This window comes from Lynx rufus, unplaced genomic scaffold (genome assembly GCF_022079265.1).
Source record: "Lynx rufus isolate CCGP_SWC_20201006 ecotype Redwood Valley unplaced genomic scaffold, mLynRuf1.p SCAF_7, whole genome shotgun sequence".
Classification (NCBI taxonomy): Eukaryota; Metazoa; Chordata; class Mammalia; order Carnivora; family Felidae; genus Lynx; species Lynx rufus.
In genome coordinates, this window is record NW_025814889.1 from 134,642,648 (window position 1) to 134,669,758 (window position 27,111).

General features: G+C 49.1%; 1 protein-coding gene across 1 annotated transcript in view; it reads left to right on the forward strand.

Moving 5' to 3' along the window:
• ACO2 (aconitase 2) overlaps positions 1–27,111 on the forward strand; it is a 56,331-nt gene that overhangs the window by 19,036 nt on the left and 10,184 nt on the right. The window contains exons 2-6 of the mRNA XM_047065281.1: positions 15,035–15,171; positions 19,183–19,441; positions 22,699–22,791; positions 26,269–26,427; positions 26,651–26,801. Of these exons, the coding sequence (XP_046921237.1) occupies positions 15,035–15,171; positions 19,183–19,441; positions 22,699–22,791; positions 26,269–26,427; positions 26,651–26,801 (799 nt within the window). The remainder of the gene's footprint in view (positions 1–15,034; positions 15,172–19,182; positions 19,442–22,698; positions 22,792–26,268; positions 26,428–26,650; positions 26,802–27,111) is intronic.

A 27,111-nucleotide genomic window follows, 5' to 3' on the forward strand; every position in this document is an offset into this window, starting at 1 on the left:
GGTGGTAGGAGGGAGCGAGGACAGAGAGAATGGCAGTGAAGACAGATGTTTTTCCCTGGTCAGCAGTGCTCATCACTTCTCAAATTTGGCTGCTACTGAGATTCTAACGGTAAAATTAAAATCCCAGCTATTTCTTCTTTGTATCTTCTTTAGTGACTGTACCTGCCCCTCACTGACAATTGTGTTCTGGAAAAGTTGTATGCTAGCACCAGAATGTGCACACAGAATTGAGGGGATCAACATGGGGTTGCAGGTGTTGAATTTCTCCAAGTAAGGATACTGAAAAAACACCTCCCTTGTCTGCATGCCACACAAATCATTGTCCACTGTCAGCTTCCTTCCTTCCTTCCTTCCTTCCTTCCTTCCTTCCTTCCTTCCTTCCTTCCTTCCTTCCTTCCTTATCAGCGTCATTTCTTAAAAAGAAAGGGCCTTTTTAACACTAATGTTAAGTATAGGAAGGCATGGTTCAGAACAGAAGATGTGTTTTAAATTTAATAAATTTGGGGGGTGCCTGGGTGGCTCAGTCAGCTAAGTGTCTGACTTTGGCTCAGGTCATGATCTCATGGCTTGTGAGTTCGAGCCCTGCATTGGGCTGTCTGCTGTCAGCGCAGAGTCTGCTTTGGTTCCTGTCTCCCTCTCTCTGACCCTCCCCAGCTCATGCTTTCTGTCTCAGAAATAAATAAAAACATCAAAAAAATTAGTAGGTTTGACTTAAAAACAAAACAAAACACCAACTTGCTTTGTTGTCTTCTTTTTTCCCATCTTCCTGGAGGATAGCTGTGTGGAGAGAGGCACCAAGTGGTCAGGCTGAGGTTTGGGTGCCTCTGGCACCTCAGACTGAATGCTGCAGAGAGCCTGATAATGCTCTGCAAAGGCCTAGGGCAATTGTGAGCAATTCCTTCCTTATGGCTCTTTGGCTCTGACATTTGTAACTCATTTTTTAAAATTGGAAGTTCTCTATGGCACAAAAACAGACACTCAGATCAATGGAACAGAATGGAGAACCCAGAAATGGACCCACAAATGTATGGCCAACTAATCTTTGACAAAGCAGGAAAGAACGTCCAATGGAATAAAGACAGTCTCTTCAGCAAGTGGTGCTGGGAAAACTGGACAGCGACATGCAGAAGAATGAACCTAGACCACTTTCTTACACCATACACAAAAAGAAACTCAAAATGGATGAAAGACCTAAATGTAAGACAGGAAGCCATCAAAATCCTCGAGGAAAAAGCAGGCAAAAACCTCTTTGGTCTTGACGGCAGCAACTTCTTACTCAACATGTCTCCAGAGGCAAGGGAAACAAAAGCAAAAATGAACTACTGGGACCTCATCAAAATAAAAAGCTGCACAGCGAAGGAAACAATCATCAAAACTAAAAGGCAACCGACGGAATGGAAGAAGATTTGCAAATGACATATCAGATAAAGGGTTAGTATCCAAAATCTATAGAGAACTTATCAAATTCAACACCCAGGAAACAAATAATCCAGTGAAGAAATGGGCAAAAGACATGAATAGACACTTCTCCAAAGAAGACATCCAGATGGCCAGCCGGCACATGAAAGTATGCTCAACATCATTCATCATCAGGGAAATACAAATCAAAACCACCATGAGATACCACCTTACACCTGTCAGAATGGCTAACATTCACAACTCGGACAACAACAGATGTTGGCGAGGATGCGGAGAAAGAGGATCTCTTTTGCACTGTTTGTGGGAATGCAAGCTGGTGCAGCCACTCTGGAAAACAGTATGGAGGTTCCTCAAAAATCTAAAAATAGACCTACCCTATGACCCAGCAATTGCACTACTAGGTATTTATCCAAGGGATACAGGGGTGCTGTTTTGAAGGGACACATGCACCCCAATGTTTATAGTAGCACTATACACTATAGTAGCATACTTTGCCAAAGTATGGAAAGAGCCCAAATGTCCATCGATGGATGAATGGATAAAGAAGATGTGGTGTATATATATACAATGGAGTATTACTCAGCAATCAGAAAGAATGCAGTCTTGCCATTTGCAACTACATGGATGGAACTAGAGCGTATTGTGCTAAGTGAAATTAGAGAAAGACAGGTATCATATGACTTCACTCATGAGGACTTCAAGACACAGAACTGATGAACATAAGGGAAGGGAAACAAAAATAATACAAAAACAGGGAGGGGGACAAAACATAAGAGACTCTTAAATATGGAGAACAAACAAAGGGTTACTAGAGGGGTTGTGGGGGGGGGATGGGCTAAATGGGTACGGGGCATTAAGGAATCTACTAAAATCGTTGCACTATATGCTAACTAATTTGGATGTGAATTCAGAAAATAAAATTAAAAAAGAAATTGGAAGTTCTCTAAGGTATTGTCTTAATTGCCTATTCTGGGGGTGCCTGGGGGGCTCAGTCGGTTGAGCGGCCGACTTTAGCTCAGGTCCTGATCTCACGGTCTGTGAGTTCAAGCCCCGAGTCGGGCTCTGTGCTGACAGCCCAGAGCCTGGAGCCTGTTTCAAATTCTGTGTCTCCCTCTCTCTGACCCTCCCCCATTGATGCTCTGTCTCTCTCTGTCTCAAAAATAAATAAACGTTAAAATTTTTTTAAATTGCCTATTCTGACATGTTACCCAATCATGAAATTAATGGGGTGCAACTTGCCTTAGAGAAAAGACAATCTAGGGCCATCTGGGTGGCTCAGTTGGTTAAGCGTCTGACTCTTGGTTTTGGCTCAGGTCACAATCTCATGGTTCTGTGAGTTCTGGCCCCACATTGGGCTCTTCACTAACGGTGCAGAGCCTGCTTGGGTTTCTTGCTCTCTCTCTCTCTCTCTCAAAATAAGTACATAAACTTAAGAGAAAAAAAAAAAAAAGACCATCTAGTGTGCTAAAGGAAAAAAAGCCAGATACAAAGAGTTGCCTATTGAATGATTATATGAACTATCTAGAATAGACAAATCTATAGAAATAGCATATTAGTGGTTGCCAGAGCCTGGGGCAAGACGAGTAAAGGGAATAAGGAGCAACTGCTGAGTGGGTATGGGGTTTGCTTTGGGGTGATGAGAAAGTTTCGGACCAGCTAGTGCTGGTCCAAATTGGCTGTGCCAATTCACATGTGCTGAATTGGCCACTTTAATAGGGTGGAAAATTTTATATGTATTTTACCACAGTATAAATAATAGTAGAATAAAAAGCATTAGGGGCACCTGGCTGAGTTAGTAGAGCATGTGACTCTTGATCACAGGTCGTGAGTTTGAGCCCCACATTGGGCGTGGAGTCTACTTAAATTAAAAAAATAAACATATACATGTATTGCACGTGGCAAGTATTGTTTAGTGAAACTTGTTTTAGTTACACCACCCTGGCAGTATCTGTGGGCTGGATCACAACATAAAATGTATTGTGTGGGTGTGTGTTCCCAAAATGTGAAAGCCCCCTCTCTAAGGCTCCTTTTAGCTCAGAACATCCTATGGCCAATATTTGGAAGTTGCTAAGACTGTCCTGAGAGGGCTATACAAGGATATGATGGACTTTGAATAACTTCCTCCTTCCATGATGGCTCTCCACAAATGCCATGTGATTTTGAGTGAGCCATTCTCTCTGGCTTTTACATTTGTAGCCAGTTGTTTTGTTTTGTTTTGTTTTTTGTTTAAAAAAAATTTTTTTAACATTTATTTATTTTTGAGACAGAGAGAGAGCATGAACAGGGGAGGGTCAGAGAAAGAGGGAGACACAGAATCTGAAACAGGCTCCAGGCTCTGAGCTGTCAGCACAGAGCCCGACACGGGGCTCGAACCCACGGACCACGAGATCATGACCTGAGCCGAAGTCAGATGCTTAACCGACTGAGCCACCCAGGCGCCCCTGTTTTTTGTTTTTTAACTTGAACTTAAACATGATCTTGGAGAAGGTCTTGGCCTCCTTTTCTCTTGACCATTCCTATATCCATGCTTTAGCTGCACCTTGGACCTAATGTCTACAATAGCGACTTTAGTACACTTTTTGTTTTCGTGTCTTATCCCTCCAGATTGTGATCCTGACTGTAGGGACAGCATGGTGGTGGGCTAGAGTTTAGCTAAGCTTTCGTCAGGTGCGTTGTGGCAAATGGGACACAGATGTGCAGGCATCATGGCCACCCCCCCCCCCCCCCGTTGTTTGTTAAATGAAGTAGTCTAGACAGGGATTATTCTATTTTCTGAGTATTTTAAAATAGGAAGAGTAAGCAGTTTGGCCAGTCAGGGGGCTAATAAGCAGGTAGTGTTCTGAATCTAGTGCGCCCTCTGTGGCACCACACTGGGGTGCATTTTACGTGTGCATGTACGCATAGCACTGTGTCCTCGCCTGTGTGTAAACGAAGGCAAAGGCCATGGCTAATTCAGAAAAGCCTAAGCTCAGGGAGTTTTCTTCCCTGGTGCAGATAAATCTGTTCTGACATTGCTACATTTTCCTCCGGTCCTTTGGGGAATACACAAGTTTATCTGAGAGCCTGTTTGCTGGGGAGGAATATTTATAGACTCTCTGAGCTGGAAAGAACTGGAGGACATCTAGTCCAGTGGTTCCCAGACATAGAAGTATCAAGAGTGACCTGGCAGTCTTTACCGATGCTTAGGCTCCATTCCAGGTGGTTCTGATTGAGAGGTCTGGGCGTGGTAGGGCCTAGAAGCTGAGTGTTTATGAAACCTCTCAGGTGGTTTTGATGCAGCTGGAATGATCCAGTTCTCCCATGTCGTAGAAACGGGAAGGGGCGCACAGAAAGGCTGGATTACTTTACTATAAGGGTACCTAGTGACTGAGCTGGGAGGCCAGATCTGTGGACTCCCATGCCCTAAATGTTCCCTCTTGTCACATGAGGTCTTTCACTGTTGAATCTGCACATGGGGAAGTGGCCCATGGGGTACACATACCCTGGCTCTTTGGGTGTCTGAGTGTGCTGTCTTCACCAGAATGTTGGATTGCAAAATTGGCATTCAAGGACAAAAATACAGTGACACTAGGGGACTCCAGCTCTCTCTACACCAGCTGAAAACAGCTTGCTGTCAACTCTTTTCAACCACACATCACCTTAATACAAATTAGGGGAATTATAGGAGAAAATGATTTTCCATCTTAACCCGTTTTCTTAAAGTTCATCTAATTTTTTTGAGAGAGAGTGAGCATCTGCCTGTGGTGGAGGGCCAGAGAGAGAGAAGGAGAGAGAGGATCCTAAGCAGGCTCCGTGCTGACAGCGTGGAGCCCTACATGGGGGTTGATCCCACGAACCTCGAGATTGTGACCTGAGCTGAACTCAAGAGTCAGATGCTTAACTGACAGAGCCAGCCAGGCACCCCTTAACCCAAACATTTTCTATGATGTTAGTGTATTTCCTTTTGGTCTGTGAACATTCGTTTTATAACATTGTAGTCAGTGTGTATGTAACTTATAACCTGCTTTTTCACATATTATTACAGACAATTTCCTATTGCTATTTGGTGCTTAAAACCATCATTCCTGGGGCGCCTGGGTGGCGCAGTCGGTTGAGCGTCCGACTTCAGCCAGGTCACGATCTCGCGGTCCATGAGTTCGAGCCCCGCGTCAGGCTCTGGGCTGATGGCTCGGAGCCTGGAGCCTGTTTCCGATTCTGTGTCTCCCTCTCTCTCTGCCCCTCCCCCGTTCATGCTCTGTCTCTCTCTGTCCCAAAAATAAATAAAAACGTTGAAAAAAAAAAAATTTAAAAAAAAAACCATCATTCCTACTGAGTGGAAATTATACATGTTAAGTTGCTTTCAGTCTTAGCAGCTATAAGTAGTAATGCACTGAACTATTTGATGCATATAGTATCATTTTCATATTTAGAATTCTTTCTCAAGGATAAAATTTCAGATATGGAATTGCTGGGTCAGAGGATATGGATGTTCCTGTGGGTTTCGTATTGACAAGCTGCTTTACCAAAAGATCAATTTCCTTTTACTCCACAGCAAGGAGTCTGCAAGAATGTTTATCTTTGGTTTTGAGCATTTAATTTTTTTTTAACATTTATTCTTTTTTTGAGAGACAGAGATAGAGCGCGAGTGGGGGAGGGCCAGAGAGAGAGGGAGACACAGAATCCAAAGCAGGCTCCAGGCTCTGAGATGTCAGCACAGAGCCTGATGCGGGGGCTGGAACCCACCAACTACGATATCATGACCTGAGCTGAAGTCGGACACTTAACTGACTGAGCCACCAGGTGCCCCCCCCACCTTTTTTTTTTTTAAGTAAGCCCTACCCCTAACCTGGGGCTCGAACTCATGACCCCATAATTAAGCATCACATGCTCCATTGACTGAGCCAGCCAGGCACTCCAACAAGAATTCTTAATAGGTGATGCTTTCCCATCAGGGGCATGAGTGTCAGGTAGTCTTGCTGTTGGTGATGCTAAGTTTGATCTGTGGCTTAAGATAATGGCGGTAACCAGGGGTGCCTGGGTGGCTCAGTTGATTAACCATCAAACTTCGGCTCAGGTCATGATCTCACGGTTTGTGAGTTCAAGCCCCGGGTTGGGCTCTGTGCTGACAGCTCAGAGCCTGGAGCCCGCTTCAGATTCTGTGTCTCCTTCTCTCTTTACCCCTCCACTGCTCGTACTCTGTCTCTCTCACCAAAATAAATAAAAACATTAAAAAAAAAAGAAAGAAAAAGATAATGGTGGTAACCAGGTCCCTCTAGTAGAAAGATACATTTTTTTCCATTTTCCTTATTAATGATAAATTCCTGTAAATTAACTTGCTGAAATGAAGAGTTTGCACCATTGGGGAGGAAAAACCAAACAAACCCAGAGCACTGTTGATTGTCAAATTGCCAGTAAATGATTGTGCTCGACCACTCCACAGCCACCATGCTTTCTGCACATATCTTGTTCGTCCTTTTTTCCTGGTTACAAAAGGAACTCTTATATATCCTGTAACATTTAAAAGTTACAGAAATACTTGGCGTAGAAAGTAAACGTGTCCAAAATCCTAATCCCTAGAGATAACTGCTATGCACAATTAATCCCTGTCATTTCATTTTTAAATATATTTATACATTTACATGTGTGAACTATTAATTATTATATAGAAATAAGCTCATAATGCTATCTTACTACTTACTGTTTTCACTGAATGTGCCACGGAAGTTTTTCTCCGCCAGTAATGTTAGATCTACCCTCTTTTTTTTTTTTTTTAATTATGGTAAAATATATGTAACATGCTGACATTTTAACCATTTTTCAGTGTTCAATTCAGTGGCATTAATTGCATTAACAGTGTTGTGGGACCACCACCTCTATCTAATTTTTTTTTTTAATTTTTTTTCAACGTTTATTTATTTTTGGGACAGAGAGAGACAGAGCATGAACGGGGGAAGGGCAGAGAGAGAGGGAGACACAGAATTGGAAACAGGCTCCAGGCTCTGAGCCATCAGCCCAGAGCCTGACACGGGGCTCGAACTCACGGACCGCGAGATCGCGACCTGGCTGAAGTCGGACGCTTAACCGACTGCGCCACCCAGGCGCCCCTAATTTTTTTTTTTTTAAGTTTTCATTTATTTAAGTAATCTCTACACCTACCATGGGGCTTGAATTCAAGCATCTGAGATCAAGAGTCAGACGTTCTTTCATCTAAGCCTGCCTTTTAAAAATTTTTTATATATTTTTTAATGTTTATTTTTGAGAGACAGAGCACAAGCATGGAAGGAGCAGAGAGAGGGAGACACAGAATCTGAAGCAGGCTCCAGGCTCTGAGCTGTCAGCACAGAGCCCAACACAGGGGCTTGAACCCACCAACCGTGAGATTATAACCTGAGCCAAAGTCAGATGCTGAACCCACTGAGCCACCCAGGTGCCCCTGAGCCAGTCTTGTTTTTTTTTTTGTTTGTTTGTTTTTTTAATGTTTATTTACTTTTTAAATGTTTATTTTAGAGACAGAGTGCAAGCGGGGGAGGGGCAGAGAGAGAAGGCAACACAGAATCCAAAGCAGGCTCCAGACTCCAAGCTGTCAGCACAGAGCCCAACACAGGGCTTGAACTCATGAACCGCGAGACCATGACCTGAGCCAAAGTCAGGTGCTCAACTAAGCCACCCAGGTGCCCCCTGAGCAAACCTTTTTAAACAGCTGTAAGATGGCATTCCTTGGTGGATGAGCCAGAATTTATTCAGTCACTGCCCTATTTTTGGACAATAGGGTTGTTCTCTTAAAAACAGTGCTGCAGAGAACGTCCTTGCCTGTGTCAGTGCTTGTTTATGTGAGCATTTTTGTGAGCCAGCTTCCTGGAAGCAGGAAAGCTGGTTAGAGTGTACAGACATTTTACATTTTAATAGGTATTGCCTAATTGTCTTTCAAAAATGTTGAACCTGTTTATACTGTAACCAAAAGCATCTGAGACTGGTAAATTATTGATTTGTCTTGTTAACTGTTTGCTCTCACAAAGTTAACCCAACCTGCTCTGTATTTACCCCTCCTCAATACAGAAGGGCTAGTTAGTCAAGCAGAGGCAACATTCGTTGGTTTAATTGATATTTATGTAGCACCTCCTATGTATCAGACCTAGCGTTCAGGAATGGGGAATTTGTTATGAATAGACACAATCCCTCCTTAGTGGAACTGCCAAACTAGTGGAGACAGATACCATCTCACAAATGAATGTCAAGAAGTAGTAAGTGGACATAAATAATAGGGGGCTTTGGCTGGGCTGGGAGTTCAGGAAGAATTCCCTGTTTATTTGGAACTTTGAAGGATCAATGGGAGTGACCTAGACAAAGAGCAGATTGGGAATGAGGGTAGGCAGAGAACCTTCTGAGCAGAATAAACAGCATGTGCAAAGGCCCTGTGGCTGATACCTTTAGAAGTTTTACTGCCCAGCGAAGTTCAACATGTTTGGTACCTTTGAGGAAGGCAAATTTTGAATTATTGAGAGACCAAATAGATGATATCCCACTGCCAGGACCCCATAAGCAGGAAGGATTTCAGAGGGATGAAATGCTTTCCTAGATAAATTCTAACAAATTGCAAGTCCCCTGAAGGAGAGAAGGAAGATCTGCACCTAAAGACATCAGCTTAGATTTTTAGAATAAGTTGGTCATAGTTTGAGGGCAAATAACCAAGGAGAAATTCTACCACCACTGGGATACATCAGAAGAGGGTCTGGAATGCTAAAGGTCCAGATGAGCTAAGTCTTCTGAAAAATGTTCATCAACGAAAAGAGTCTTTAAAGCTGTGTTTGTAGTAAGCAAAAGAAGAGACCCGTTGCTTCTGCCAGTGTCCAGAGAAGGAACACAACGTGGCATCTAATTTCTTCTGTCTCCTCTACGAAGGAAAATAATACGTGAATCATGTATTATGTGATTATGTGCATTATGTGAACAGGCTCTGTGCCAAGAACTTGATGTAGATTATTTTATTTCATAATAACACTGTGAAGTTTTATTTTCTCTATGGAGAAACTAAGGCTTGAGAAGGCTAAAGAACTTGTCCAGGGCTGTAGCCGCGTAGTGGTGGTGCAGGTTGAGCAATCGCTGAGTACAGAACTTCAATCCGAACAAACCATCACACCACGCCACCTTCAGTGAGAACGGGTGGGCTATGAGAGGCGAGAGAGTAGCAGAATCCAGGGGAACTGACCCATCTCGAAAAGAGAGACCTGAAGTTGCGTCCCGGATTCACTGCTTACCACTTAGCAGTATGTGACTTCCGTGGTCTTTGGTTCCCACATCTGTGAGACCGGAATAACAATTACCTGGCACTGTTGTTACAGGAATTCAAAATTAGGCACAAAAAGTGCTTGGCACAGAGCAGGTGCTTAATAAGTAACAGCTGTTTTTGTTCTCATTGGAGGGGCGGTGGTCACCCTTGGCCTAATCTTCATTTTACATATGAGATTTGTGGGGCTCATGAATGAGTTATACATGATGTCCTTGCCTTTGAAGTCACCCTCTGGGATCAGCGTATTAAGGTGGCTGGGCTCTCCAGAGTTTACACGTGACATTTCATGCATGTCAGCCTCTCCCAGCCCTGCTGTGAAGCAGGGAGCAAGGCTGAGATTTCAGGTTCTATGTGAATACCTAAGGCCTGGAGGGATGAAGTGAATTGTGTAAGGTCTCACAGCAAATCTAACATCTTTCACTTTTTGTTGGGATTAGCAGATAGATTGGTGAGAGCGAGTACTGATTTCTGCAGGGAATTCAACAGGTCAGCCAGGCTGTCTCTAACTACAAAACAAGCAAGGCCTTAGTGACAGTTCGCCTACTTGGGTATTGGGGCACCTGACTGGCTCAGTTGGTGGACAGGTGACTTAATCTCCAGTCATGAGTTCAAGCCCCACATGGGGCGTGGAGTCTACTTAAAAAAACATACATATATAGTCGGGTGACTGTTGCAGTTGAGGAAGGACCTGCACCTCAGGAGTGTTGTTAAATAGACCACTGTTGACCTGACCAAACATGTGTCCTGGGGAGCCTGGCCTGGAATGGGTCACACTGGTGTTGAGGCTTGGATGAGCAACCTGGGAATTGTGCTGTGTTTGTGGCTGACACACTCTGGGAGGGCCAGCCTGTCAGGACACGGGGTGACTGACCAGGACTCCTGTAGACTGCAGGGGCTAGAGGCGGACAGAAACTGATGATGAAATTAAATCAAGATTGGGGTAGAGCTTTGCACAGAAAACCAAGTCTGTAGGGGCACCTGGGTGGCTCAGTTAAACATCTGATTTCGGCTGTCTGCTGTCAGCCCAGAGCCCGCTTGGGATCCTCTGTCCCCTCTCTCTTTGCCCCTCCCTCACCTACATTCTCTCTCTCAAAAATAAATAAACATGAAAAAGAAAAAACCAAGTCTACAAGTGCAGCATGGCTGAAGAGCAGTCAATGAGGAAGACGGCTGTTGAGGTGTTAGGGTGTCTGGAAGCGATATGTGTGTCAGCAGTGAGGTGGGCTGTCCTGGGCTGATAACAGCCTTCAGCAAAGGAGGTGATGAGCCCTTTGCTCTCAGCACAGGATATGGTTGGGCTGTTGCAGAATTTGGAAACTTGCCATGGAAAGGATCAGTTGAAAAAAACTCTGGGCTGCCCTTGGCCAAGGTGAGATTTTAGAGAAGATGACAGGGCATGGCCGACTTCAAGTAGGTGAGGGACCCCACCCCTGGAGACTGAGTCATTGATGTGGGAAGGGTTTAGGATTATGTATTTTTAACAGACTCAGGAGGTTCTGATGCATCTGAGGCCTGGGAGCTGTCCTGAGGAAGAGAGGTTGGGTCCCCAAGGGTGGACCCCAGCCGAAAAGCAGACTGTGCAGGGAGGCTGAGTGTGCAGGAGAATATTCTGAAATTATTCAGAAATGGGTTGGGTGGTTGTACAGGATGATGCACTGGTGTGGGGAGGTGTATGGGGGTGGTGCTCCGAACTTAAAAGCGTAAGAGTGCCTTTATAGAAAAAGGGTCTTGGAGCGCCTGAGTGGCTGTCGGTCGAGTGTCCGACTCTTGATTTCGGCTCAGGTCATGATCCCAGGGTCGTGGGATTGAGCCCTGCATTGGGCTCCGTGCTGAGCTTAAGATTCTCTCTCTCTTCTCCCTCTGCTTTTCTCCCCCACTTGTGCTTTCCCTCTCTCTTTCTAAAATAAAATAAATAATAAGGGGTGCCTTGGTGGCTCAGTTGGTTGAGCGTCCAACTCTTGGTTTCGGCTCTCAGGTCATGACTCAGGGTTGTGGGATCAAGCCCTGCATCAGGCTCTGCGCTGATCATGGAGCCTGCTTGAGATTCTCTCTCTCCCCCTCTGCCCCTTCCCTCCCCAATAAATTAATTTAAAAAATAAATAATGAAAAAAGAAAAAATGGCACCTGGATGGCTCAGTCGGTTGAGCATCTGACTCTTGATTTTGGCTCAGGTCATGATCTCACAGTTTGTGGGGTTGAGCCGCGCATCAGGCTCTGCGCTGACAGCATGGAGCCAGCTTGGGATTCTGTCTCCTTCTCTCTCTGCCCCACTTTTTTCTCAAAATAATAAATAAACATTTCAAATAAATAAGTAAAATTCTTTAAAGCGGGGGAGCTTAACGAACATGTAAGTTGTTGGGGGCTTCCTAAAAATGTTTTCCCTTCTTATTAGTGTCTAAACCTGAGCCATACCATGTAGCACCTTCATTTTAAGTTAAAATGGAATAACATTAAAAACTCCACTCCTCACCACACTTCACGTGCTCTGCAGCCACATGGCTAGTGGCCAGTGTATTGGTCGTGTGGATCTAAAACATGTCTGTCGTGGCACGAAGTCCTGTTGGCCGGTGCTGGCTGTTGTGCACAGATGTTTGGAAAGCACAGCACTTCGTGATCAAGGATTGAGCACGCAATGATTTCATCTGTTATGAACAACAGAGTTTATCTGCATTTTGGAGGGAAGGCTTAGGGAGTTATATAACTTGCCTGAGGCCACGGCAGGTAAGTGGGTCAGTCAGACTGGATTCGAGTCCTGCTTGCTATGCTGTGGCCTTGGTCGCTTCTTGCAAGCCTCAATTTCCTCACTTGGAAAATGGACTAATCACAGGAGCCACTTCATGGGTGACTGTGAGGCTGAGGTGATGTAACACACGCAAAGTGCAGCACAGTGCCGGCATCACTGGGCGTCAATAAATGTTTTTCTCTTACCCATAAGTTGTATTCTGTATGAGAGCATACTATGTTGTCCTTTCTCCCCCCGGTCAGCATTTTTCTTAAACCTGTTTTTTATTTATTTTTATTTTTTAATTGTGTTATATTTTTGAGAGACTGAATGGGGGAGGGGAGAGGACAGAGGATCCAAAGTGGGCTCTGTGAGCCCAATGTGGGGCTCGAACCCACAAACTGCGAGATGGTGACCTGAGCTGAAGTTGGATGCTCAACCGACTGAGCCATGCAGGTGCCCCAAGCCTCTTTTTCAGATATTGGTGTACGTCCGTGGATTGCTTAAGTGTTCCCTTGCTATAGAGAATTTGGGACTTTACCTTTTCTCTACACTATGATTACAGCTAATTGTTTTGCCTACTGGGCCAGACGCTGGCTGTTGTTACATTTATTTTTTAATTTATTTTTTAAAGTTTATTTATTTTGAGAGAGAGAGAGTGTGTGCACACACACAAGCAGGGGAGGGGCACAAAGGGAGAGATGGAATCCCAAGCATACTATGCTGTCAATGCAGAGCCTGACTTGGGGCTCAGTCGCACAAACCGTGGGATCATGACCTGAGCCAAAATCAAGAGTTAGACTCTTAACCGACTGAGCCATCCAGGCGCCCATCTTATTACATTTATTTTTATTTCTAGGGAAACTTAAGCTTAAGATAGTTAGTTTACAAAAAGAAAGATCTGTATACGGACATTGGAAAGACGTGTAAGGTGTATTGGTAAATAGGAAAAGCAAGTTGCAGAGCAGCTTGTATGGTTTCTCTTACAAGGGGTAATAGAAACTGTGCCAAGTACTTTATGTAACCTCTCCTAATCCCCACAATAGCTCTGTGAGGAAGCAAGTGCTTAGGGTAAATTGACCGAGGTGACTCGATAGTAAGTGGCCACCTGACTGAGGCTCTGGTTTCCCCATCCTCCCGCCTTGCACTGGGGCCCCCGCTGTCGTAGCTGTGGTCAGAGCTGTGGCCGAGGTATGCCATTCATCCCAGGCCCTGGCTGTTGAAAGTCCTTTGATGTGTCATCGGTTACCTTGTGGGGCAGATCGTGAGGATCCCCTGCTGGAGGGCAAGGGTGGGCAGGTGGGTGGTGGTTGGGGTGCTGTTGGCTGTCACTAATGAGTGGCTTGAGCTGTGCCCTTGTACTGGTTCAGGTGCCGGGGTTGGTAGAGTTTGGATTTCAAGATTTTGGTGACACAAAGAAAGGGGGCCTCGGGTAGTGGCTTGAGCTTTGCCTTGGTATGATCCTCTGCTCTAGACGGGGAGCATCACCTGGAAAGGAAGCAGCCATTCCTTTCCCTGTGTCATTTTTTTGGGTTCCTTTATTCTCCTCTGATCACAGTGTACCCTGTGAAGGTTGTCACAGTTTAAAATTAACAGACCCCAGCATAACAGTCATTTATCTTGTTACTGCAGAACAGATTGCCCCTACACTTAAAGGCTTAGAACAACAATAAACATTCTCTCTCACAATTTCTGTGGACCGGGAATTTGGGAGTGGCTTGTCAGGGTGGTTCTAGCTTGGGGTCACTCAAGAAATTGCAATCCAGGCTTTGGTCAGGGCCGCAGTTACCTGAAGGCGTGGCCTTGGGCTACAGCACTCTCGTGGGAGATGGTGTTGGTTATTGGCAAGAAGCCTCAAATCCTCTCTAAGTGGGCCTCTCCCAGCACTGTTTCAGTGTCTTAACGACATGGTAACTGTCTTTTCCTAAAGCAACCAGAGAGAGGGCTAGGCAGAAGCTGTCCTTTTATGACCAGTCTTGGAGGCCACATAGCCTCACTTATGCCCCATTCTGGCCATTAGAAGGAAGTCAGTCCTCTGCACATTCAAGGGGACTACCTTTTGAAGGGATAAGGAAACATCCGAAGCTCATGCACAGGGTTTTCCTCATTTTTCCATCCATTCGATAATTACTCATCGAATCTGTTATGTGTCAAGTATAGTCTATACACAGAAATAAATAAGACAAATAAGGCTTGACCCCAACCCTCAAGGAACGTATTGTTCAGGTAGAGTAATAGCTATGATTTGGACAGTGCTTTACAGCCTCGTTAGGACTTTCACATACGTTCATATCTAACCATCCCGGTAGCCCTGTGTGATCACCGTGGCCAGTTACAGCCCCAGTGCCCGTCTCCTCTGGGGCTCAGATGATGGGGGATTTTCTTAAGTTGATAGAACTTGACTTTGATCCCAGCAATTCTGACTGCAAATCCCTTGCACTCTCTCCTGCCACGGGCTGTGTTCCCGTGGCTGCTGTATCATCCTCTGTCTCAGAGGAGGACATGGAGGCCACAGTCACTGGTGAGCTCTTGATACTTCCTTGCTCTCTTCACCACACTGAGCTGTCCTCTGGGGCGGGCCACCCTAAATACTCCATTGACAGTTGCTCTTGTCTTTCTTCTTGCAGAAAGCCCTGGGTGTGCGGCAGTACCATGTGGCCTCAGTCTTGTGCCAACGGGCCAAGGTGGCCATGAGCCACTTTGAGCCCAATGAGTACATCCGCTATGACCTGCTAGAGAAGAACATTGACATTGTTCGCAAAAGGTAAGGCTGCGGGGGGTGGGATGGGGGAGCTGTAGAGACTGCCACAGGGCTGTTTGTGCTTCTTGCCCCTTTTGGGCAGCACAGGCGGTGCTTGGCAATGGACGGTCGGTGACGGTGGTAGGATCAAGGCCTTTAGGGTACGAAGTTCCCTGCTGGGGAAAGGCATTGCAGATTGGTGGTGGGCCTTGGCCTTCTCTGCCAAGGAAAGATCTCTTACCAGAAGCCTGGTGATTTGGGCCACAGGGAAGGTCTCAGACACTCTATGGTATTGTGGCCTGAACCTCCCAGCCACCTTTTCCAAGATGGACTGCTGACCCTGAGCTGGCCCTCTGGGATCCACCAGGCCCAGAGGCTGGCTAAATATCTGTATTTCCTCTTCAGTGTGTAGTCCTAGAGGAGAGCTCAGGCTTGAGACCCAGAAGAAAGCTCAGGGAGGGTCCTGAGCGTATCTTTTTTTTCTGGGCCTCTCTTTCCTTGTTTGGTAAAATGGCAGCCATTTTCGCACTGCTGTTCTGTGTGCCAGGTCCTGGGCCAGATGCTGGTGCTGGAAGGATGATGCCACGAGAGGATGGGGAGTGGGGCTGGTAGTACATAGCAACCAGCACTGCCCCTGGAGCTTGAATGACTGTAGATAGGGCTGGGCGCTCGCCCACCTGGTGACCGTGACTCTGGGAGTAAGAGAGAACAGATATGAATATACCCATTTATAGCCGAGGAACAGGCTCAGGTGGAGAAGCAGCTTGCCCAGGGTCACACAGTGAGTCTCCCTGCCCTGAGCCCATGCTCTAACTGTACTCCCACGCTCCCTCTCTGCTGCCACTTTGCTTCCTCATTACTGGTATCCTCACTTTGGTTTTAAGGGTAGGGACTGTCATAGTCTTTATCTCCAGCAGCCTCCCGCATGGCATCACCTAATTATAGTAAGAACTGATTAATGGTCATCAAGGGTAACTATAATAATAGTGGCTGCCTGAGTGTGCAGTTTGTTCTAGACACTTCATATACGTTTCTTTTCTTCTCAACAACCCCTCCAGGTTGTTATTATATCCATCTCCCCATTTTGCAGATAAGGAAATCGAGTGTCAGGGAAATACCCGGTCTGAGGTCATACGTCTATTGAGTGGTTGGACCCAAACTCAAGCCAGGTCTGTCTGGCTCTGTTGCCTCCCAGTGTTTGTTCTGGCATTCTTGTGGGTTTTGTCTAGGCTGCGCATTAGAATCATCTTGGAAGCTTTTATTTATTTATTTTTTAAAGATTTTATTTTTAAGTAACCTCTACGCCAAGCGTGGGGCTTGAGCCCACAGTCCCGAGATCAAGAGTCACACTCCACCGACTGAGCCAGCCGGGCTCCCCGCTTCGGAAGCTTTTAAAACTACCAACACCTGGGCCCTGATTCCCTCCGATGGTGTGGGCCCTGTTCCTCAAAATGTGGTCTGTGAGTCAGCAGCATCAGCATCACCTGGGAGCTTATTAGAAATTAGGCTATTCAAAACAGAGATCAGTGGATGAAAATGTAAGAATGTTAGAAGGCCAGGGGACTTGGGGCGCTTGGGTGGCTCAGTCGGTTAAGCTTCCAACTTCAGATCAGGTCATGATCTTGGGGTTCGTGAGTTCGAGTCCCACATCAGACTCTGTGCTGACAGCTTGGAGCCTAGAGCCTGCTTCGGATTCTGTGTCTGTCTGTCTCTGTCTCTGTTTCTCTCTCTCTCTCTATGTCTCAAAAATAAATAAACATATAAAACAATTTAGAAGGCCGGGGGCTTGCAGAGGAACTCTTTCTCCACCCTGTGTTCGTGACAGAAGGAGCTCAATTCTGTTCTCGAGAAACTAGGTCTTTGTCATCCAGTATGGCAGAGGGACAGATGGACGTAGAGGACCCACTTTGCCATCCTCAGTTAATCCTTAAGGAAATGTGGTGCGGAACATGTCCTTAGGTTTTTGTCGCTGTCAGGCTTTTTTGTACAACTTTGGGCATTTGCTGTCAAGGTCTTTGGTTTTAAAGCCCATGTGCTATTTTTCATCTCCCCTGGGGCCCAGAAAGAGGGGCTGTGCTCTGTGCAGCGAGTCACTGCCCGTACACCAGCATCGGAGATGCTGCCACAAAACGGGGCAGGCTGTACCTCAGGCCAGTGCTATTTTTATTCAAGGTTCTCATGACAGCAGAACCGTAGAGGTTTTCAGAATTGCCACTTGCTCTGCCGTTGCCCACAGAGCCAGCCCCTCAGGGAGCTCTTGCTCTTGAGGGTTAGATACATGGGGAGCTAGAACCCAGGCCATCGGAAGGAAGTTGCTCTGCTTTCCCAGCAGAGTCCTAGTGGCAGTAATGATAGAACTCGAACACTTCCTGTAGGCTGGGCCCTGTTCTGAGTTTCCGGGCGTTAGTTACAGAGGGACGGTATAGGGCAATGTAAGGAGTGTGGACGCGGCGCCTGGCTGGCTCAGTCAGTGGAGCGAGTGACCCTTGAACTTGAGGTTGTGAGTTCAAGCCCCATGTTGGGTGTAGAGATTAGGTTAAAAAAAAAAAAAATCTATGTAAATAAAGAGCACAGACGTCAGAGCCACACGGCTTGGCTCCTCGTGGTCTGGCTCTGCTGCTCGCCAGCACGCGACCTGAGGCAGGTTGCTTCACCTCGCTGGGCTTAGGTGCCCTCGTCCGTGTTACGAGGCTGCGACGTGTTGCATCCATTGAAGTGCTTAGAGCCGAGCTGAGGGAAGAGGAAGTTCTGTGAGAAAATGAGTCTGTGGTGACAGAAAGCAGGTCACTGGCTGCTTGGGAGACGTGTTCATTGTCTTGACTGTGGTGACAGTTTCACAGGTGTGTAGCTATGTACTGTGTCAAGACTTACCAAATTGTGTCCTTTAAATGTGCGCGGCTTATGACAGGCCGGTTACACCTCAGTGAGGCTGTTTAAAAACAAGCGCCGAATGAGCGCTGTTACCTCGGTCCAGGCCGGGCCCTGGACTTCGGAGGTGGGGGTGGCGAGCCCTTTGAGAAGAGCGGTGGCTTTTCTGGTTACACAGTGGGTTTAGTACTGGGGTCAGGACTAAACCCAGGGCCTCTGACTCCTTAGTCTGATACTTTTTTTCTTTCCTGGCTCGTGGGGTGTGAGTGCAACTGCACCCCTTCCCTGAAAGGGAACGCTAACCGCCTTCCCTGGAGGCCTCTGGTCTGGGAGGCAGAGTGTGTGGTCTAGCCAGGGCAGCTGTGGTGGGCAGAGGGGAGGCTGCTTTGCGGCACGGGGCAGCCAGGTTGTGTGGGTATCAGCAGGGATCCTCAGGGTGGGCGGTTGAGGGCTGACCTGCCTCGGGGGAGGCTGGTGAGGAGGAGGCCGCCTGAGGCCTGGCAGGGGCCGCCCGGGAGCCAGGGTCGGACTGCCACTTTGGCCCCAACGGGGAAGGGAGGGGTGGGACCTCCAGGGAGAGGGGGTCTAGGAAGAGGGTCTAGTGAGGGGCTGGGGACAGCGACTGGGTGTGCGTTGTTGAGAGCTGATAGCCGTGCTGGGTGAATGGGGTGAGAGCAAGGGGGGCTAATGGGAAGGGCTTCAGCCCAGCAGTGTAAACAGCAGGGGGTTGTGGGTTGTGTGGGATGCTGGTGGGATCCTCTGTGTCTTAGTGGGGCCGAGAGCACAGGAGAAGTGGCCGGGGACAGAGAGAATTAGAGGCTCGCAAGCAAGACTCTGACTGAGCTGGAGCGATCGCCACTCTGCCGAGCCTCCCTTCCCTCTTGCCTGTCTTATCAGATGACAGGGATACAATGAGAAGTGAATAGTGAGACACACATGTAATAGGGGTTCATCGGATAATAGTGATCAATATGCCGGAAGAGCAGATATCCTCTGTGAAAAAGCAACCTGCCCACCTCTCATGATGCTGTCAGTCACTTAAGTAATTTTGGAGCACCCAGTGAGTGCTGAGTGTCAGAGGGACTGATTCGTGCCCACCCCTCATGGTTGCCACGGCTGTGGGCAGGCAGGGCATTGTGCAGCCGGCACCTCTCCCTCTCCCCGCAGATTGAACCGGCCTCTGACCCTCTCAGAGAAGATTGTATATGGACACCTGGATGACCCAGCCAAGCAGGAGATCGAGCGGGGTAAGACGTACCTGCGACTGCGGCCCGACCGTGTGGCCATGCAGGATGCCACGGCCCAGATGGCCATGTTGCAGTTCATCAGCAGCGGGCTGCCCAAGGTGGCTGTGCCGTCCACCATCCACTGCGATCACCTGATTGAGGCCCAGCTCGGGGGTGAGAAAGACCTGCGTCGGGCCAAGGTGAGCTGAAGGTGGCATCGGGGGACGGTGGGTGTGACATGGGACGAGAGGCAAAGCCCTTGAGCTAAGGCATCGCTTTGCAATTCTAACAGGTTCTTTGGTTTAGTCTTTTTTAAAACATCTTTGCTCTTTACTAACTCTGAAGATACCGTTTGCTTATTGTGAAGATGTTAGAGAATGCCTAAAAACAAACAAAACCCAAATCGTCCTTAATCTTACCACGTTGTTCTTGTGTGGTCATTGTTCTGGCACATTAGAAACAGCAGGTTATGACACAGATCGCCGGTCGCTCTGCAGAGGGTAGTTTGCTCCTTCCTCTCCGCCGGCGTCACACGTGCGCTCACCCAGGCGCTCGGCCGAGCCCCGAGGACCCCGCCAGGGAGGCGGGCAGGCGGTGCTGCTCGTTGTCCATCCGAGGCGGCCAGGGCCCTGTGCGGTGAGGTACCTCGGCTGCGTGGGCACGTGGTTAGGACCGGTGCCGTGTCCCGAGCGCCCTCTTACTGACTGGCCTCCTTTGGGGGCTTTCTTCTGGGAGTTTGCTTAAGGACATAGCAGGGGCCGTGTGCCACAATGAGTAGTTTTTTCCTTGAATTCCTTGCACCCTTCCTCATGAAATCCCGTTCCTGCTCCTCCCCCCAGGCTCTGCTTGTGGCCCCTCTGCGTGTGCCTCTGCCAGCTCTGGCCCTCCACCCTTTCCACACCCTCCCCCAGCCCCCCGCAGTGGAAGGGGCGCCCTCCTGGGGGGCCTCTGGCAGGAGCTGAATGCTGGCTGGGCTGCCATTGAAAGTGCTCCAGCTTCAGGGTCAGCGGAGCTTCGAGCGCCTCTCAGGCCCATGGGAAGCACTCAGCTTTCCCACTGGAGCCCTTTCTTCCCACCCTGCCCTGCCAGTTTTTGTCCTGGTTGCCGGTGGTTGTTTTTCTACTCGGCTGAAAGCCCAGCCTGCTGGCCAGAGGTTTCCATGTTAGCAGCAGTGGGGGTGGTAGCGGTACAGGGGCTCCTGCGGTGCCAGGAGCTGGGTTTGGCCGGGAACCGCCCTGGGATGACTGCCCACAGCAGGGCCACCACCGCCTTCGGGGTCTGGCCCTCGCTTTGCTTTATGGATTCAGAATCTGCCTTCTGGAGATGAGATTCACAGAATCAAGGATTTCAGGGCTCACTCATTTATTTGACCAGTGTTTATTGAACACTAATTGTATGCCAGGCACTGTGCTAGATGCTGGGGTTTCTGTGTGAACAAGACAGGAGCCCTGCCTTCGTGAACAAGGAGGGAGACCCACGTTAAACCATCACACAAATAGGTAATTGCCAGTTTGTATATATGTTATGAAGGGAAGACATAGGACTGTGAGAGTGTAAGAAAGCCATTCAGTTTAGACTCTGGGGGAACGGGACAGCCTCTTGAGGACGTGATACGTAAGCTGAAACCTGTGCAGATAAGCTGATACTGACTTGAGGAAGAACTTTGTAGACAGAACAGTGTATATAAAGACCCCAAGGCAGGAAGCAACTGGATGCTTTGTGGAGCTGAAAGAGGGCCATGGGGCTGGAGCTGTGTGTGGAAGAGAGGGTGGTATGAGTGGGTGGGGGCAGGCTCAGAAAGGGCCTTGATGGCCATGGGCACCATCCTAGGGGTCCCTGAAGGGCTTAAGCAAGGAGGGGTGTGGCCAGATTGACATATATTTGTAAATAAAGAGTCCCTCTGGCCAGGGACCGGAGAGGCTGAGTGACCTATCCAGGGTCGCATAGCCAGAGAAGACTCTCGGCTGAGTTCAGACCGAGACTCTGCCGCCCACCTCTGTCCCCTGCCACCCCTGTCTCTTTACCACCACTTACACAGACACGAGGACACGCACCCGGAACACAGCCACTGCCTCCTGCCCTTGGTACCCTTGTTATAAGTGACGGATTTGAAGGAAAAAGCTGGCATATTCATTTCATTATTAACCAGAGAGAGACGGCTCTGGGGGCCCAAGTTTTTTGTGTGCTATTCTTTTGCCTGGGGGTACGAAATGGTCCTCAGAAAGGTGTGTGTGGTTGGTCTGGAGTTTAGGTGAAGGAGGTTGCATGGTCTTGAGGGTGTTTTATTGAGGGTCCAGGGAGCTGACAGTGAGTCCCTCTGCCTTGGGGCATGAGTCTCCTGTGCCGAGGCCAGCAGATCTCACTGCCTCGTTCCTCCTTGCAGGGGGGAGTCTTTGCAGTCCGCCTGGTCCCATCCCTTCCATCACTGAGTCTCCCCTGCCCAGGAGCGTGCCATGTCTTCCTGATAAACCCTGGCCTCACATCAGCTGTCCTGGGAAGCCTTCCATGCCCCCTGAGGAGGTCACCTTCAAATTCTAGGCAGAGTGGGCCTGGCCCAGCCTTGTTTTGTTGAAATATGCATTTCAGAACATGGTCCATTTGACAGTCTCATTTGGGGCCCATCAAACCAGCAAGTATGGAATGCCTACAGCATGCCGGACGCTGGTGTTCTGAGATGCCCTCTTTGCTATGAGGGGAGGTAGCTTTATTTTATATTAGAATGTCACTCTCAGGCTATGTGGTTGCACAGGCCTGGTTTCAAACCCTGGGATTTACTTTGGGCATCTCCAGCAAGTTATTTCACCTTTGAGCCTCGGTTTTTGCATCTGTAAAATGGCCTTGGTGACAGTGCCTTCCCTGTTTCTTGGGATGGATTGTGAGGGTATTCAGTGCAGTGGGCATTCAGTAAATGTCAGCTAGGATTCTGACCTTGCCTCGAATGAGGCCTCTGAGGTTAACAACACCTTGCCTGAGCTACATTGGAACTGGAATGTCCACTCGATGCCACTGTTTCCCTTTGACGGCTCCCTTCCCCCAACACCATATCCCAGTTAGATGGTCCTGTTGGATGTGCCCCCCACTGCTGGCCTTGACTGAAGACCTGAGTGCCAGAGGGACCCTTGGAGATGATGTAATTGAGTTCCTTCTGCAAATAAGGAAACTGAGAACAGGGTATGGAAGGGACTTGCTCCAGAACCGCTCCCTGGCCAGGTGTCACGGAACTGAGGCTCCATCCCTGCTTCCTTGCTTTTCTCCCCAGACTGGCCAGCTGAGACTGGGCCAACATCCAAGCCCTTTTGGAATTATTTGTAGAAGACCTCCAGGAGAGGGCCTGACTTCACAGTGCCAGCATTTCAGAGTCGTGGGGGGGGGGGGGGGCTTGGGGGGGAAGTGAGCAGGAGTCGTCCGAGACACAAACCGTGTTACTCATGCTCTGGTTATTGATTTGTCTCAATAGGACATAAACCAGGAAGTGTATAATTTCCTGGCAACTGCAGGTGCCAAGTATGGCGTGGGCTTCTGGAGGCCTGGCTCTGGAATCATTCACCAGGTAAAGCAGGGCTTGGCCTGCCTTTCTGGGGGAGGGGACCTTAGGGAACCAGAGAGCATCTCCTGGCCTGCGGGACAGAAGGCCAGAGGCTCGGGAGGGCAGAGGGGTGTTGTATTATTTTTTTGTCTTGCTTTTTTCCACAAACGTTATTCCTTTTTGTGTGGATACCTAACATTTGATGGGCACATTCTGTGTGCCAGGCACTAGACTTCGCACTCTGCAGATACTAACTTACTCATTGTTCACCACAACTCTGTGAGGTAGGTGGTTTCATGATCTACACTGTGTAGGTGAAGTAACTGAGGCGCGAAGGAGTTAATCCACTTGCCCAGGGACAGCTGGCTGATCCAAGAGTCTGGCCCCACAGCCAGTGCTCCGCCCCTCGTGCTGCTGGTGTGCCTCCTGTCACACCAAGGCTTCTCCCCTCCTCGGCGCACATAGCGCTCCTTGGGGTCTTCTTGGCCCCTTCGTGGTATTGTGTGGGATGGAGGTACCATAGGTCACGTGGCGGTGTCAGCCAGTTCTTCTGGGGTCTCCCGAAGGATGGATTTTCTTTTGATGGGCGATTTTGTGTGCACGCGTGTTTCTGGGAGATAGGTGCTCAGCTTTCATCCAGGGTGACTGGTTTGTGGGGAGCGCTAGTTTTTACTGGCTGTTTGCCATCCATCCTGTATGTGCCTCTTCGCGCCTTCCCAAGGTGACCCTTCTCCCCACCTCCATCCCAGCCCTCCTTCAGGGTGAGCTGAGTCAGGCTGTAATCCGACCCTGCGTGGGCTCCCGGCACTGCCCCACTCTGAAACCAGAGCCCATGGGTCACTGCTCTGCCCTTTAAAAATATTGCCCTCGCCAAGAAGGGACTGCCTGCAAATGGCAGGTCACGTCAGTCTGCAGGGGCTAGGAAGCTTCTCCCCACAGCAGGGCTAGGGAGTTGGGTAGATCCAGCTTTGGACTTTGGTCAAGAACGGCTCCCCAGTCCCAAGTGTCTCCCTTCCCACCTCATTCCAACCCCCGGGCGTCTTTGGCGGCTCATGGCCAAAGTTCAGGGCTATGAGTGATGTCAGCTCACACCTGCCTCTGGCCACCAGCTAAGTGTATAGCCTGGTAGATTTGTTCCTTTAAAAAGAAAATTCCCAGGAAGCATGTGATCTCTGTACAGCTTTGCTTTTCTCTCCCCCTTGATGTCAGGCCATCGGCAGCTTTAATCTACCAAACCAAACCTAACCCCTTTCCCTCCACCCTGAATGTCCTGTGCCCGGCCCGGCACATCCTTCCTCCTCCACATCTCTGCCTTTTGGTCACCTCTGTGAAGCCCCCGCCCCCAGTCCTCCCTGGTGCTGGGCATTGGAGCCCCCTTGTGTGATCCTCTGTGGGACCCTTCACATAATGACCCCAGGATGTGCCAGGTGCTTCCCCTACCGCACCACACGCTCTGGGGACAGAGACTGTGGTTTATTTATTCCTCTCTGGCGCTGGGCCTGGGGCCAGGTAGGTGCAGAATGAGGCCTCGGTGTACACGTGTTGTGCAGATGGAGGCTGAATTTTTTTTTTTTTCTGTAAGATTTTATTCTTTTAAGTAGTCTCTGCACCCAACATGGGGCTCAAACTTAACAACCCTGAGATCGAGAGTCGCATGCTATACCGACTGAGCCAGCCAGGAGCACCCCGGGGGTGGCTGAATTTCCAGATTTATGTTCTAGGTGTTAGTCCAGACTAAAGTACACTGATCCCCCACCCTCACCCCCATCCACGCAGCCATATCCCGCTGACTGCGGAGGTCACTGTACAGCCAGCTTCACTGTGACTCTTTCCTTAGTTCAGACCCAAGGTCCCTCTCCCTTTTGAACATGGGCCATATTCATGGTCTGTACTGTGTAGACCACACTGAATTCTGTGTCTGGTCTTCATGGATCAAACTTTTAGAACCTTGAAGAGCCTTAGAGATTAACTAGTTTTATTTTATTTTATTTTGTTATTTTTAAACGTTTATTTTATTGAGAAGAGAGACAGACAGAGACAGAGTGTGAGCGGGGGAGGGGCAGATGGGGAGACACAGAATCCGAAGCAGGCTGCAGGCTCTGAGCTGTTAGCACAGAGCCCCATGTGGGGCTCAAACCCACAAACCATGAGGTCATGACCTGAGCCAGAGTCGGATGCCCAACCGACTGAGACACCCAGGCGCCTCGAGATTAACTAGTTTTAAATCTTTGTGGCTGGGGCACAGAGGCCAGAAAAATTAAACAGTTGAGCAGCGAGTGTCCTGTCCAACAGTTGTTTGTTCAGGATTTCCTCTGTGTTGGCCTTTTCTCCCAGCCAGCTGCCACCCTCCTGGGAAGAGACCAGGTCTTCTAACTGCATTCCGACAGGCAAGATCACTCACACCTTGCTGAGTGTGCTGGGAGTGTGCCCTGTCCCAGGGCAGGGGCCATGGGGTTTCCATAATAGTGCACGGAGCCTGCTCACCATTTAGTCAGGCCTGACCGTTCATGGAGCCTTTCTTGTCTCTGACCTCCTTTGCTCTTCCTAACATCCCAGTGTGTGCTACAGAATAAGTAAAAAGAAGGCCTCTCCCAGGTACTCTTACAGCTTAATATACATGTTCTCATGGCGTTATCACTGTGATTCGATGAGGTGAGCAGAACTGGCTACTTTTACCCACGAGGAAACAGGCCTGGGAGGTGAAATAACTTGCCCGACGTCCCACAACTACTCGTAGGCAGTGGGGCCGGAGCTCAGACTGGGGCCCCTTGGCCAGGGCTTTCCCTTGGGGTGCTGCAGCCTCAGGTGCCTGGGTAGGGTCAGGGCCGTGCTACAATAGCCATGCCTCTGCAATCAAATGTTTTGGAGAAATCCTCATGGTCGGTGCCTTCCCGGCTAGGAGTCCCTCGATGAAGGATCCACAGTAAAACAGGAAAGGTGAGGAGGCGGGGTGCCATCTTCACGTGCAAGTCACTTCAGTTCTCTAAGCCCCTCCAGGCCTCTGGGGTTGGGGAGGCATCGTCTGTACTTCCTTTCAGATCAGCAGCAGAAGAGCTCGTGGCCTGTGCTCCTGCTGGCTTCCCAGTGCTTGCTTGCAGAGACTGGAGCCGGGTCCTGAAGGAATTGTCCACCCTATGAAGCCCAGTAGGCTGTCACACTGGTCCCAGGACACATTCCCGTATCCCAGTTCATCTGCTTCCCACTACGGTTCTCGGCTCAGTGTGGTGCATGTGTTCTTGTTACCGTGCTGCAAACACGGACACTGAGGTGCAAGAAGGCACTCGCGAGCCCAAGTCAGACAGTCCAGGACTGTCGGAGCTGTTCGGGAGCCCAAGCCACCTGTCTCCCAAGCCCCTGGCCCTTCCAGCCACACCTGAGAGGCCCTCTCCTGGAGGGGTGCCTAGAAATGACCCAGGGGGCCAGTTTTGCAGACCCCTCTTGGTCCCCACCTCCATTCTCTGATGAGGGCTGGTAAGCTGAAGATCTTGGGTTCTTTTTCAGATCATTCTGGAAAACTACGCATATCCTGGGGTTCTCCTGATTGGCACTGATTCCCACACCCCCAATGGCGGTGGCCTGGGGGGCATCTGCATCGGAGTCGGGGGTGCTGATGCAGTGGATGTCATGGCTGGGATCCCCTGGGAGCTGAAGTGCCCCAAGGTGAGGAGTGGGGAAACGTTCTTTCAGGGGTGTTTTTGGTGGGGACGAATGGGAGTCTGTGAAACCCAAAAGGGATGAGGGAATATTTCAGACTCCAGTCTCTTTGGGGGAGAGCCAGGGGTAAATAAGCAGAAATGGGAATCCCAGCAGGCAGATGCTTTGGCTTCGTGGTTGGAGCATGGTACACGGTGCCTGTAATTGCTGTCTCGCCCCTCCTGTTCAGGTGATTGGTGTGAAGCTGACGGGCTCCCTCTCTGGCTGGACCTCCCCCAAAGACGTGATCCTAAAGGTGGCGGGTATCCTCACAGTGAAAGGTGGCACGGGCGCCATCGTGGAGTACCACGGGCCGGGCGTGGACTCCATCTCCTGCACCGGTGAGGAGGGCGGCCATGTGACGCGCCCCGTGGCCTGTGTTGGGCCTGATGGGGCCAGTAGTTGATCCATGGAAGCAGTGAATGGCCTTCCCCTGAGTATCCATCCAGTTTGGGGACATGATGGACACCTAGAGGTGTGGGGGGGGATTAGTCTAGGTTCCTCTAGTCTAAGAGATGGTGGCCTCTTCCGGGGGGGTGGGCGGGTACCTCCCTGTGGCCACGCAGCGTTAGGGACCAAGCCAACCCTGCCTGTCCTGGCACTGCGCTGCCTTGGGTGATCCAGAAAGGGAATCCCAGAGAGAATGGAGGT